General features: G+C 33.5%; 1 protein-coding gene across 1 annotated transcript in view; it reads left to right on the plus strand.

Annotated features, from left to right (window-relative positions):
- Positions 1-14390, plus strand: part of ICE1 (interactor of little elongation complex ELL subunit 1) — a 77755-nt gene that overhangs the window by 55150 nt on the left and 8215 nt on the right. The window contains exons 16-18 of the mRNA XM_044665368.1: positions 501-661; positions 4947-5137; positions 5847-5953. Coding sequence (XP_044521303.1) covers positions 501-661; positions 4947-5137; positions 5847-5953 — 459 coding nt within the window. The remainder of the gene's footprint in view (positions 1-500; positions 662-4946; positions 5138-5846; positions 5954-14390) is intronic.

A 14390-nucleotide genomic window follows, 5' to 3' on the forward strand; every position in this document is an offset into this window, starting at 1 on the left:
TTTTTTCTTCAAGATGAAATAATTGCATCAGTAACATTACAATACAGTAAATGCCTTACTTTAATTACTTTTCACTCATACTTCCCCTATGTATGCACTAGATCTACTTTGGAGGCATGTTTTTTGAAGCAAATGTCCTTCAAATAATTTTATTTGGTACTATAGTATATAGTATAGTAATAGCATCCCCAAAAGGCCTTTTATGGTAGGCTGTAAAAACTGGATTTCTCAAGCAATTTCCTTAGTAATATTCCATCTACTTTGTGTAAAAGTGGTTTAAGTCTTATATTAGATTTAGTTAAACAAATTGGTTTCCATCAATTATTTTCCATTTTAAAAGAAAACTTTATTTTAAAGAAAAGAATGCCTAAGGCTGGGAAGTAAAACCACACATCCTTTGTATTTGGAGAAGAAAATGAAAGGAAAATTATTTTGTTTGTAATTGTCATATAGTTAATCAATTATAAGGGTTTCTTGTCCTTTTACTGTCTCCCCTTTAGATTTTCCAGAGTCTGATAAATTAACTTTATTTATTGCAAACGTATGGCATGATATATTTGCCTTCCAAGGAGTAATTAATAAAGCAATGCAGCTGGTTGCCCGGCAACGTGCTAAAGGAGAAGTTTTGAACTGTTTGATCACATATCTCAATTGGGAAAAGGTATGTTGAATTTTTACTTCACTCATTTCATTCTATTGCCTGCCTCTAATAACTTATATAAGTGTCATAATTTTATTCCCTATTACTTTATATATACATATTTATAGTTTTGGTATCTTTAATTTTCATATTGGTATTTGAACTCATCAGATTAATTATATCTCTCCCTGTCCCATGTATTATTGGTCTTTGATTTTTTATTATTGGATGGTTTTAATTAATTGATTTAGGCATACTTTTATCAAGATACACATGGCTATAGCCCCAAAGAGATTTCTAAAGTAAATGGCACAGATAAAAATAGTTCTCAGATGAAGGCAATAATTTTTAAATGAATTCTAGCAACAAATTTCATCTTTTATTTGTAGATTTATAGATATTTATAGAATATATTTTAAAACAGCTATTATTAAATAGGAACTATAATGGACTTAAGTTTTATATTCTACCTAGTCTGCTTTTTGATCATCTTTTGTAGGTCGATACTTTAGAGTATTATTCCTAATTAGTCTTAAACTATTTTAGAATATTTTCTTCCAGTAGAATAACTTATTCCAATCTAATTGGTATAAATTCTTCTAAAAGTAATTGTCCCTTCTTGCCTTCCCATGCTATCTTGGGCCTTCACTCACATTCTCTTGATATTTTATGTAATACTGACATTTGATATGAGCTGGTCTTTTGTTATCTTTTTTTATTACTATGTAACTCACCCATGTTTTTTTACTGTCACACATTGCTCTAATTAGTATTTTATGGCCTCTTTCTTGTTTCGCATTACAGATTACTCAAATCCATGATAGACTTCTTCATTTCCCTTTTAGTGATCTTCAACTTTAATTCTTTACACTGTGTAGGATTCAGTGATTTACAGAAAGATGACATTTTTAAAAAAAGAACATGAGTAGAACAAAGATATACGTTTGTGTAGTTTCCTAAAGAAAATTCAACTCACTTCCTCTTCAATTCTAGAGCAGTATACTGATAAAAATAATTCAGTGGGTTGTCTATCCACAGCAAATCATGAAGAGGACAGTAGACATTCCTCATCTATTTGGTTTTATCCTATGTAGAAAATTAGGTCAAAGCCCTTTGGGAAGTTTTGCAGTTATCTGGCACTCAATGCAATAGATATAGTATCTCTAGCAGCAGGAACATTTGGAGGACCTTACCATATAGAAGTCCTTTTTCCAAATTCATTTGTCAATTATATCATCAATATTACCAAATACTTTCAACAACATGTGTTTCTGTATTATATTTTGTGTGATAATAATAATAACTGAGGTGATTTTTCCCATTTGCCTGTACACTTATCTTCAGAACTAATCCTTTTATGAACTCAAAATAATGTGTCCGTCATCATGGCCCTTTTCTGTATGTATTTGCTCTACTTTTAATTTTTCTCATTTTTATTTAGTTCTATTTCTACCTCTTCATATAGCACATTTGGGAATGTTTTATTAGAGTCCAAATGTAGTGATCATTGATAGTAAAAAGATGTAGTTATCAAAATTTTTACACATAGTTTCCATTTTTCATTCTTTTGGTTTCATCTTTTAAATTGCCCTTGAAACTTTGTTGTATCTCTTGAAATTCTTACTTTTTAAAATTTATTTTCAGCATTCATTTTTGGCATTTCTGAATTCCAAATTCTCTTTGTCCCTTCAACTTCTCCCCTACTCATTGAGATGGCAAGAAATATTATATCAGTTTTGCATATTGTCATGCAAAACCTATATCCATTTTAGCTGTAAACCCCCCCCCCAACCAAAAAAAAAATTGAATCAAAAAAGCTTCAGTCTGCATTCAGCATTTACCAGTTCTCTCTCTGGAAGTGGATAGTATTTTTCATGGTAAATTTTTTGGAATTTTCTTGGAACATTGTCTGAATCAGAGCAGCTCGGTCTTTAACAGTCTATCATTATTAGAGTATTGCTATTACTGTGTACGGTGTTTTCTAGTTTCTGCTCATCTTCACTTTGCATCAGTTCATGAGTCTTCTCAGGTTTTTCTGGAACCTTCCTGCTCATAATTAATTATAGCACAATAGTATTCCATCACAATCATATACCCCAACTTGCTCAAGCCATTTCCCAGTTGATGGGTATCCACTCATTTTCTAATTCTTTGCCACCATGAAAATATCTGCTATAAATAGTTTGTATATATAGATTTATCTCTTTGGAATATAGACCTAGGAATTTTATGGCCTTTGGACATAATTCCAAATTGTTCTCCAGAATGCTTAACTCAATTCACAAGTCCTCAAAGAGTGTGCTAGTTGCTTTACTTTTCCACAACCCCATCAGCATTTATCATTTTCATTTTCTCTTTCACATTAATTAATGTGATAAGTACAAGGTAGTATGATTCTTTAAGCAATGAAACTGAGGTCTATTCAAGCTCTAGATATGTGGATCCTATGAAGCATTCTAATCAATTTCTCCATTTTCTTCTCCATAGAAAGTCTTTGCGTATACTTCATTTACATTCAACTTCCTTTTAACTTCTATTTTCACCTATTAAGAGAATATTAAGAAGAATGTGATTTGAGTTCCTCCAGAAACATATCCATTCATTAATCCTTGGAAAAGGATGTCTCATTTAGAAAACCAATAGCTAAATTAATGATTTTAGATGATCAGAAAAATATATTCCTTAAACATTCTTTACCTCCTTTTCTTTTATCCTGCAATTCTCACTGGAGGCACATAAAACTAAGCAGCATTTTGAATTTTCCTTTGTTTTATTTGTTATGTCCAAAGAATTCATTGAAGCCTGTAACCTCTACCCTTAGGACACTGAATTTAGGAAGACTAGTCCTCAGAAAGTAAACGTATTCTCATGACTGAATAGTTTTCAACCTTTTCCACCTTTCTAGGAATTCAATACAGCTTACAATTTGCTTGACATAGTTTTCAAGGAGTCAAGATTACCTTCATGCAATAAAGCACAATAGAATAGGAAATAGTGGAGGAGTATGATTGAATGTTAGAAAGCAGCAGCTGCTATAAAGATTCTGAAAGTTGTTATTAAAACATTTACTGGTCCTATTCTGAAGATACCACATGTACTGACTAAAAATGCATTTACTATCCTATTTTGATAAATATGCTGACAGCTTAATGCTTTACTCATTTAGCTGACTCAATTGAGTTCCCAGTATATCTTATGTAGATTTAGCATAAAAATCAACCTTAGAAACAAGAATAAACATAAGCAGCTTTGCCAGGTTAAACACTGTAATGTACAAACAGCTCTAATGAAAACTATAGTCATTGGTGAAAGCCTAGTCCAAAGACTTCAGATATATAGTTTGTCACTAGGAGGTCTTGATATAAGACATTTTGAGTCAGGAAAAACCAAGAATTGGTACAGACCTATCCTAATTACTGTCATAATTTGGTCCTTTGAAAACTTTAGGTTAAACAAAATAAAATCACTTTAGAGGAATGTTATTTTGAAAAGAATCATGTAAGTAGATAACCATGTTTATCCCAGACTGTTGCAACCTTATAGTGAAGTATGGTTACAATGTGTTAACAATACTGTTACAAAATTTCATAGAAAAATTACATAATGAACTAGAAAAAATGTTCAAAATAGAAGCATTATTTTCTACAAACACATTATGTTCCATTCTTCATGAAATATTTTACCTTGAAATGTTTTCTGGTGAAAAACAAGTAGTTAAAAGGTATTGAGATTTCTAGAATCAGTCTTTATTATGGAATAAAACCATGACAATTAAACTTTAAAGTGATTTTTAAAATTTACAATATTAAGTGATTCTGTCTGACTCATTAATTATTAAAAATGATAGCTTAATGAGATTAAAATGCATTAGAAAGCAGCTGAAACCATAGGTGGTCAGAATCTATAAGGATTATTCAGAAAGGTAAAATATTTAACCCTCAGTATATATTTTAAATTGAGTAGAAATATTCTGGTGCAATCTTGTCAGGTCAATTTCTTCTGTTTTTGTAGGGGGGAGGAAAGTCAAGTATCACTGCATTCCTATAAGTGTATTTAGTAGACTAGTAGGGAGTCTGAGCGAGTGGTAGAAATTAAATTGTTTACTTCTACTAAGATTAATTTATAGGAAGCAAAAGAGAACATAATTCCTGTTTTTAAATTATTCTGTTTATGAAAAGGGAAAGCAGGGACTTTGATCACCTGACCAGTACTTAGTTGCTTTGCAAGTAATAGCCCAAAGAACAAGTCATAAATTATGCTGTCTCTGCAACCCTCTTAAATTTTATTGTATTTTTCCATTTTCTAGTCTTCCTCCTTGGATGTTAGTATGATGATCTCCAAGCTGCTTTTGACAATACAACTATATCCTAAAATGGAATTTCACTTAAGTGAGAGATTTGGTGAAGATCTAAGTGATGACATGTGGGAATATATATTTGCCCTTGATCTGCTCTGCTGTCATCAGAAATGGGTTTGGACACATGATAATATTATAAGGTATAGTATTGCTTTGTAAAATAATACAAATAAAAGTAATTTCTCTGAGTTGGAAGTTACTTAATTAAAAAAAAAATTATGGTAGTAATGTCATCCTTACTGTGTATGGTGTTATCCTAGTTCCTGACCCATAGTACGTACTTAATGTTTATGTATGGACTATACTATGTATAATACAGTAGCCTGCTATGTAATGTAGGAGTAATAAACTGTCCCCTATGGAATATAATACAAAGTAACCCTGTTTACATTGCTCTTAGTATATAGATACTCAAACTTCACAAAAAAACAGCAAACTAGAAGAGTACTTCTTTACATTTAGAGTTTGCTATACCTTTAAATAGTGAGCATTCTGACTCCAATTATATTTGATTTTCAAAAATTTAATTTTTACCTGCTTGAAAATCATTATATTACATAGTATAAAGAGTACTTATGTTTTTAGAAAATAATGTGACAATCTTAAAAATAATCTCAGAATTGTCAGTGACCAGAATTAATAGTTAGCATTAAAGAAAGGAGTACACGAGATTCAGTTAAGTTTAGCTTAAACTGCTGTTTTTCCTGAGAAGATAAATGCTTTTGCCAGTTATTGCAACTAATGATATTTTAAGGTAATTCTTAACTTGTTATATTGTTTATTTAAGATAGAATCTTAATTTGGTGAATTTTGAGGGGTTCATATTTTCATTATTTCTTGATTTCATAGTAAAGAACTCTGGCCTGTCATGGATAAGTGGATAAAGCACAGAAAAGGACATTTGAACATTGCATACACTCCAGATATTATTGTAGCATTGATACTAAGGCTAATTGGTGAGTTTTTACCTATGTTGGCATTCATCTTTTTTCATGTGTTTTTTTTTTAGCACAAAATCTAATTAACGTCAGTTGTTTTAGAACTTATACTACTTTTGTGCTTACCTCTTGCACAAGCTTTTGTTTTCAAGATTTTAGTTGTTAGAAAGTTAGCATGTTTACTTTTCTAAAGCTTAATTTATTTTCCTTTCTTAGCTTTTATATCTATACATGAAAGGAGAATAACTCCTATAGGTTCTTAGGAAGTGAAAACCTACAGGAGAATGGGCAAGGAGGCCATGGGAAGGATTTAAAAGGGGAGAAAAAAGGCAGAAATATTCTTTCAGTGGAGAGAGTGGTTACCACTAATGAATACTCAAAAGGACAAAGAGAGATATTCTATAAAAGGAGATGGGGACCTTATAATGAATATTATACCCAGGAATTTGGTGCTAAGAAAGACTATTCACTCATTTTGCCTCAGCAAAAAGTAAATCAGCTACTGAAAACAGCTAACACAGAGAAGAATGTCAAGACATCTTCTTGGGGAAGAGATTTTGAAACCAATTGAAAAAAGATGACCATAGGGATGACATAGGACAGTAATGAACTTCACAATCAAAGACACAGGAAGAATTATACCACAAGGCAATATTCTCTATCCCCTACAGGAATTGATATTTTTCTAAGGATGAAATACAATAGAAAAAAGATGACTAGAGGGCAATCTCTACAAGGCAATAATAAATGAGATATAATATGGATGATCTTGATTACATTAAATTTAAAAGTTTTTTCAAACAATATCCATGCAACCAAAATTAGAAGAACAAAAGTCTAGGGGAAAAAATTAATAGCAGACTTCTCTGACAAAAACCTCATTTCTCAAATATATTGAGATCTGAGTCAAATTTATGGGAATGTGAGTCATTCTCCAATTGATAAATAGTTAAAGCTATTTATGAATAGGCAGTTCTCAGAAGAACTGAAACCTGTATATAGTCATGAAAAAATGGCTTTGAATCACTATTGGTAAAGGGATGCAAATTAAAACAACTCTGAAATACCACCTCATACCTTTCAGACTAGTTAATGTGACAAAAAAAATGGAAAATGATAAGTGTTGGAGGGTTTCCTGGGAAAATTGGGACACTGATACACTGTTGGTGGAACTTTGAACTGATAAAACCATTCTGGAAGAGCAATTTGGAATCATACCCAAACAGCTATCAATTTATGCATGCCATTTGCTAATACCACTACTAGGTCTGTATCCCAGAGAAATCAAAATAGGGGAAAAGGACCCTAAGTCTACAAAAATATTTATAGCAACTTTTTTTGTGGTGGCAAAGAACTAGAATCTGAAGAGCTATCAATCAGTTGGGGAACTGCTGAACAAGTTGTGGTATATGATTGTAATGTAATGCCTTAAGAAATGACGAACAGGAGGATTTCAGAAAAACCTGGAGATACATATATGAGGTGATACAAGGTTACGTGAGCAGAACCAGGAGAACATTGTACACGGTAACATCAATATCATACAGTAATCAACTGTGAATGACTTAACTATTATCAGCAATACAAGGATCCAGCGGAATTCAGGATGAAAAATTCTATCCACTGCCATAGAAGGAATCTACATTGAGATTGAAATTTGTTGTTTGTCATTGTATTTTCTTCATGAGTCTTTTCTTTTTTTCACAGCATGCTAAATATGGAAATATGTACATGTATAACCTGTTTCAGGTTATTTTTCATCCCTTGAGAATGGCGAGAGGGAGCAAAAGAATTTAGAAATTGTCAGAAAAGGAAGTAGGATCTTTAGAGAGAAATAACTGTAGCAGGTCTCTATTGACAAAAAAATTAGAAATTGAGAAATGCCCATCAAGTGGCTGAACAAGTTGTGGTACATGATAGTTCCTTGTAACACGATAGTATTCCCTAAAGAGTGAGAAGAATGCTTTCAGAAAGTCATGGGAAGACTTACATGAACAGATATAAAGTGGAGCAGAACATTGTGCACAGTACCAGCAATATTATATGTTAATCAACTCTGAATGATTTCATTTTACTCAGCATACAACAATCCAAAAGAATTCTGAAGGATTTCTGATGAAAAAATGTTATCTACCTTCAGAGAAAGAATTCATGGAGAATGAATGCAGATGAAAGCAATTTTTAAAATTTTATTTCTCTCATCTTTTTTTGGCCTTTGTTATCTTAATAACAAAGCTAATTATAAACGTGTTTTGCATTACTCCACATGCATAACTATCAAATTTTTTACTTTTTTGAAGATAAAGTGAGAATGTTTTTTAAATGTTAAAATTTGTTTTTCCATGTAATTGAGAAAAAATACATTAAATAATTTTTTAAAAAGAATAAGGATGCCCAGTTAAAAAAAACAAAGGCATATAGAATAATATTATGGAACTGTCAAGTAAATTCAGAAAAATAGTATTTTCAATCCTGCTATCAGATAAAACAAAAACAAATATACAAAAATTAAAAGGGATAAAAAAGGAAACTACATTATCTAAAAAGAACCTTAGAACATTATCAGTATTAAAATGATATGCTCTGAGTGCTTTAGCATCCAAATATCAAGTGTAAAAATAAAATAGGGGAGCCAGATAGGAGGAAAATAAAGGTTCAAAATTGTATCTTCAGTGGTAAAGTGAAGTGAAGCTCAAAGATGAACTTCCCTTCAGGGCCAGGCACAAGGTACTCTAAAGAGACTCTTGTTTAAGAAAAATAACCGTTTTATTTAAAATATATAAGGGTAAAAGGATTTCTAATTATAAGGGATTCTAACTCCACCCAAATAAACTCCCAGGTTCCGAAAGGAACAGCTTCTCCTGTGGTTCACAGGCTACACTAATCCTCCCTGATCTAACAAAATTTTATACTATTCTAACTAAAACTACCACTATAATTCTTAACTTCACCTTTCACTTATAAGATAACCAAGGCTGGCTGGTTGAGTCTTAACAAGAATCAAGTTAGGACTCTAAGCCTTAACAGACTCAGAGTCCAAACCAAAGACTAGGTTTTCTTTGGTCTTTTCAGAGTTTAGCCAATCTAATTACATAATAACAGATAAATAAATAGTGTTTCCCAAGTTGGAAAAGAAAACACTTCACTCCTTCATGTCTTTCACTCTGACAGAGATAGAGGCAAAAATGTTACCTTCTCCAGCCCTGAGAGAGAAAAGATCCTGTGAGTGGCTCTGTCAACTGCCAGAATGCCACACCCAGAGCATGTAACTGTCATAGAATAATGGTTACAACTGCCAACAGTTGAAATTAACACTCTCAGCTCTATTTGAAACTCCAATTCTTCCTCAAGCCAGTTTCTCTACTTCTTATCTCTAAACTAATAAAACAAAACTCATTTTCTAATATTATCCTTATAAAAGGAAACATCTGTACTGCAAATATACATAGACAGTAGTAAAATAGTGACGGGAGATTTCAGTGGCCCACTTTCAGTTTTGGTTAAATTTAACAGAAAGATAAAAAATATGAACTGAACAAACTGTTAGAGAAACTAAGGCTAAAAGACCTAGGGTGTCTTCTTAACGGGACTGCAAAAGAATAAGCATATCTCTAAACCACATGGAACTTTAAACAAATAAACTATGTTACAGAGATTTTAAAAACAAATATATTAAAAAGTAGATATACCAAATATATCCTTTATAGATCAGAATTCAAAGACCACTTAGTAAAAGTTTAGTAAAAGACAGTGGCCAAAATGAAGTTTAATTGAGAAAGGAAATCAAAACTGAATGTGAAATTGTGGAATTATATAGAAGTAAGCTTCATTCAAAAGAAGAAATATGATGTAACCCTGCCAACCTAAACCTTTGGAGGAGGTGGGGGTTCTACAGGGGTTTGCAAATTGGCATTATTATGAGCAGTAAGGGGCTAAGGATGGTAGTTGGGTTAGCTCAAGGAGAAGCCTTATGCACAGCTAGATGTGAAAAAGAGGTTTGTTCCTACACCATCTGGACTAAGCCTCCTTTAAGACTGATAATTCTCTTGTTAGCCACAAGCCTTAGAAATCAGCTTTGGCAGTCAGTTGGATAAAAGTAACCAGGAAGTAGAATGTTGGTTCCTGAAATCTTCTGGTTATAATGAAGGGTTAGCACTAGCTTGAAAATTGCTATAACCAGTTAAGAGATTTTATCACGATCTGACTACACAAATTTAGATACTGTCAACAGAGGTAAGATGTTGCCTTTAAAGTTACTGTAGGCTTTGAGATCAAACTGGGTTTATTTGATAAACTGAGGGTAGATAAAAGGGAGGAGGAGAGTGTGTAATGGAAACCCAGAATGATCTTGCCTAAGTATTAATGTCTAATAAATATTTAAACTCTAGTTGTTCCCTAAGGCGTAGAGTAAGGAAAGACCTTGGGGGTCTCTTTCTGACTCTGTTGCTATTTGTTGCTGAGCCCAGGGCTAACAAGCCCCTGGGTCAGATGCTGTTGTAATTCTTGTAGTTTGCTGTATAATGTTGTTTGGAAATAAAGCTTATTGGCTATGCCAATAAAGGTGTTTGATATGGCAAGCAATAAAGGTTGACCCTGCCTGCCTGCCTGCCTAATCAAACTTCCCACCTTCCAGGGCCAGGTCTGTCACCTCCTGCCTCCCTAACCCAAGGAGAAGAGAGAATGAACCCTCAGGGGTTTGTGGACCTCAATTTATACCCTGTCTCTGTCACCTTGGCACATGCCCATGGCTGCTTTGCCAGGTTCTGAGTTCCAAAGTGGCAAACTGCTTTTTTGTACCTACAGAAAATGGCTGCCCATTTCTGTATATCACAGCATGTATTCAGAATTTTTTATTATTTGCATCTTGTGTTGATTTTTTTCCTCTTTCCCTTTTTTTTTTGGTCTTAAAAAATACTGCTTATTTTATAAAATATCTAAGTGGAATAACTGGGGAAAACTGGTGATGCAGAAAAAAAAGACATAAGTAAAAACTTATTTTTAAAAACAATCTCACATTTGCATTTAATAAATCAACTTCTCAAGTACAAGCTTTATGGGGACGGTGACTTGGTTAAATAGCAGTTTGTGTAAATAGAAATTTGAAGGTTAAAGTAAACTGCAAGCTCATATTTGTCAACAGGTTGATATTTAATCAAAAGTGTTAGGATGATCTTAAGCATAATGAGAGGTATTGATCCCATTGGACTTGATACTTTCCCCTGATTACCTTAAGTATATTAAGTACTTTAGGGATCTCCTACAGCAGTGATGAGCAAACTATGGCCCATGGGCCAGATTTGGGGGGTGGGGCTGAAATGTTCTATCTAAGGGCAGGGCATTATTCCTAATCTGAGGAATATAATGAGTAGGATACAATACTATGAAACTTCTAAAGAGTTGCCTTAGAAACAAACTGACAGATGAGCATTTCCTTTCCTTTGGCCCCCTCTTTAAAAAGTTTGCTCATCACTGTCTTACACCATAAGAAATCTTAAATATCCTAATTATCACTTTCCCATGTGATGTGATATGTAGTTTAGTAGTATAGTAGTGATGTGATTAGTTTAACCCCATTAATTCCTTTGAGTTTTTTTCTGTTGTGTAATTAGAATCTTCTCTCCAGGACTCTCTTCTCCAACTTCCCATTTTCCTTTTCACATTACGTGCTAACATAGAGAGGATATATTTTTATGTAACCCTGCCCCTTGCACCCTTTTCTTCCCAGAACATGGCTATGGAGGCTGGGAGGCTGGCGGGAAGGTTTACTCACATGGTCATACTTAGGTTTTATACTTTTATTCTTTATTTCTTTTATTCAAGTGATTACAGTAAATGTTATAAAATATAATACTTAGAGTTATTGATATTAATTTAAATTTTACACTGTTTACTTTTTATGCTTCTCTTGATTGCCAAGTTTATCACTGAATTTTCCTTTTAACTTATCAGTTCAACAGGAATGCCTGGAAATCCTTTGTTTCATCAAATATCTATTTCTTCTCCTAGAATATTATGCTCAGTTTTATGGGGTAGGTGATTTTTTGTTTTAGTCCTAGATCCTTTTCATAATGAAGAAACTGCTGAGTCCTGATTGTGGTTCTACAATATTTGAATTGGATTTTTCCCTGGCTCTTTGTATTAATTTCTCTGTGGCTTTGGAGTCCTGGAATTTGGCCATAATAGTCCTTAGATTTTTTAATTTGGGATTTCTTTCAAGAGATGGTTAGTGGATTTTCAATTTTTATTTTCTCCTCTTGACAAGAATATCAGCACAATTGTCTCCCATAATTTCTTGCAATATCATGTCCAGGTTCTTTTTTCAATCATAGATTTCAGGCAGTACAATGATTCTTAGATTACCCCTGCTGGAACTGTTTTCCAGGTCAGTTGTTTTTCCAGGGAGAGCTTTCAAATTTTCTTCCTTTTTTTTTTTTTTCATTCTTTTGAATTTGTTACATTTTTCCTTTTGTGTCATAGTCATTAGCTTCTATTTGGCCAATTCTAATTTTTAAGGAGCCATTTTCTTCTTCGAGGTTTTATATTTTCTTATTTAGGGAGGTGTTTTCCTGTTTGAGGTATCTTGTTTGCTTTTTTTAGGGAGCTCTTTATTTCAGTTGCCTTTTGTTCTAAGATGTTGATTTTTTCTGTTTTCTTTTCTAATTTTACTTTTTTTTTTTTTTTTTTTTTAAAGCATATGGGGGTTAAGTGACTTGCCCAGGGTCACAGAGCTGAGAAGTGTCTGAGGACAGATTTGAACCTAGGACCTCCCAACTCTAGGTCTGGTTCTCAATCCACTCAAAGCACCCAGCTGCTCCCCTCTAATTTTACTTCTAAGTCTATTATTTTTTTTTTATCCTTTTGTGGAGCTCTTCCAGGTATTCATTTGGGAGTTATCATCCTTTTACACTTTCCTTTGAGGCTTCTTATATTTTCATTTCTGTATTGCTTCTTATATTTTCATTTCTGTATCTCAGAATATATATTCATATTCTGAGTTTGCATCTCCATTGCTGAAATATTTTTCTAGCACTGGGCTTTTTATCTTACACTTATTTTGAGATTATTTTTTCCCTTGTTTTTGTCTATATGCTGAAGTTTAACTCTGTTTCTTGGAGTGGGGGGAGTATTGTCCAGCACTTGTACTGTGATCTGTTCTAGGGCCTGGAGGTCTGCTCAGCTGTCTCAGTCCCAGATTTAACATTCAGCAAAGGTGGCCTATTTGGCTGCTGTGGGGAGATTTGTAGCTGTAGCTGTTCAGTTCAAATGTGGTTTGCTCTGGGCCAGCTTGGGTTCTGCCCAATCCCACTGAGACTAGACGTTGTTAGATTGAGTTTCTCCCACTGCTGCCTGCCCGACCTCTGTTAATGGTTAAACTATGCAGGGACATGTTCCTCCCACTGTTGCCTATTCTGTTTGGTTTCCATTTTTCCCTTGCTGTGGCTAGACCAAGCCAGCTATATTCTTTCCTTTGCCACTTGCACTGTATCATGTCTGAGTTTTGCCGATATTTATTCCATGCCATCTCCTCCTCCTCCAGGGAGATGTGTCCCCCTTGCTGTCACTCAACATTGTTCTGGGCCAGAGTACCACTTGGCCCCTTCTTCTGATGGTTCTACCATTCCAGGATTCATTTTGAGATGTTTTGTTCTTCTGTGATGACTTGGAGGGTGGTTGGCAAGCTCTGACTGTTTTCTTACTCTGCCATCTTGAAAATTAGAAGTTCACACGATGCTTGATAAATTCTTACTGAATGGCTGAAAAATTTTCTGATCATACAGCAAAGATGTTTTCAGTGGTAGAATCCAGATTAAGGGTTTTTTAAATTAATATTCCTGAAAAGTAATTCTGAATTTTTCCACAGTAAAATGAGAATAGCAGTCAAATTCACTTTGCTATTAATTGCTTCCCAAGATTATTATTTGATTATATGGGATTGTCTTAATGAATATTTTCAGTTTTAATATCAATTTTTGTGAAATTCTTTCCTTGAAATTTGAGCCTCAGTTTTAGAGAGGTAATAAGGGATGGTGAAAACCTAATCCATCTCCTCATTTGTAAATTTTGCAAGGCCAACTCATTCAAAGTTTCTATTTAGTAGCAAAGCAGCAAATAGAACTTAAAGTTGTCTCCAAAATTATTTAATTGAATAGTAGACACAGAACATAATAAAGAATGAATGAAATTTTTAAAGGATTTTATTCAGAGTATTTATTGAATGTCTCCTTATGTACTTAATACTATGAGGGGCCTTGTGGTACAAAAGAAATATGAACAAACCAGGACTCTTGATTTTTTTTTTAATCATTTGTTAATATTCATTTTTAACATGGTTACATGATTCAAGCTCCTACTTTCCCCTTCACCCCCCCCCCCCCCGCTGTCCCCCCCACCCATAGCCGACGCTCATTTCCACTGGTTTTAACATGTGTCCTTGTTCAAGACCTATTTCCAAATT

The sequence above is a fragment of the Gracilinanus agilis genome, chromosome 1 (genome assembly GCF_016433145.1).
Source record: "Gracilinanus agilis isolate LMUSP501 chromosome 1, AgileGrace, whole genome shotgun sequence".
NCBI lineage: Eukaryota > Metazoa > Chordata > Mammalia > Didelphimorphia > Didelphidae > Gracilinanus > Gracilinanus agilis.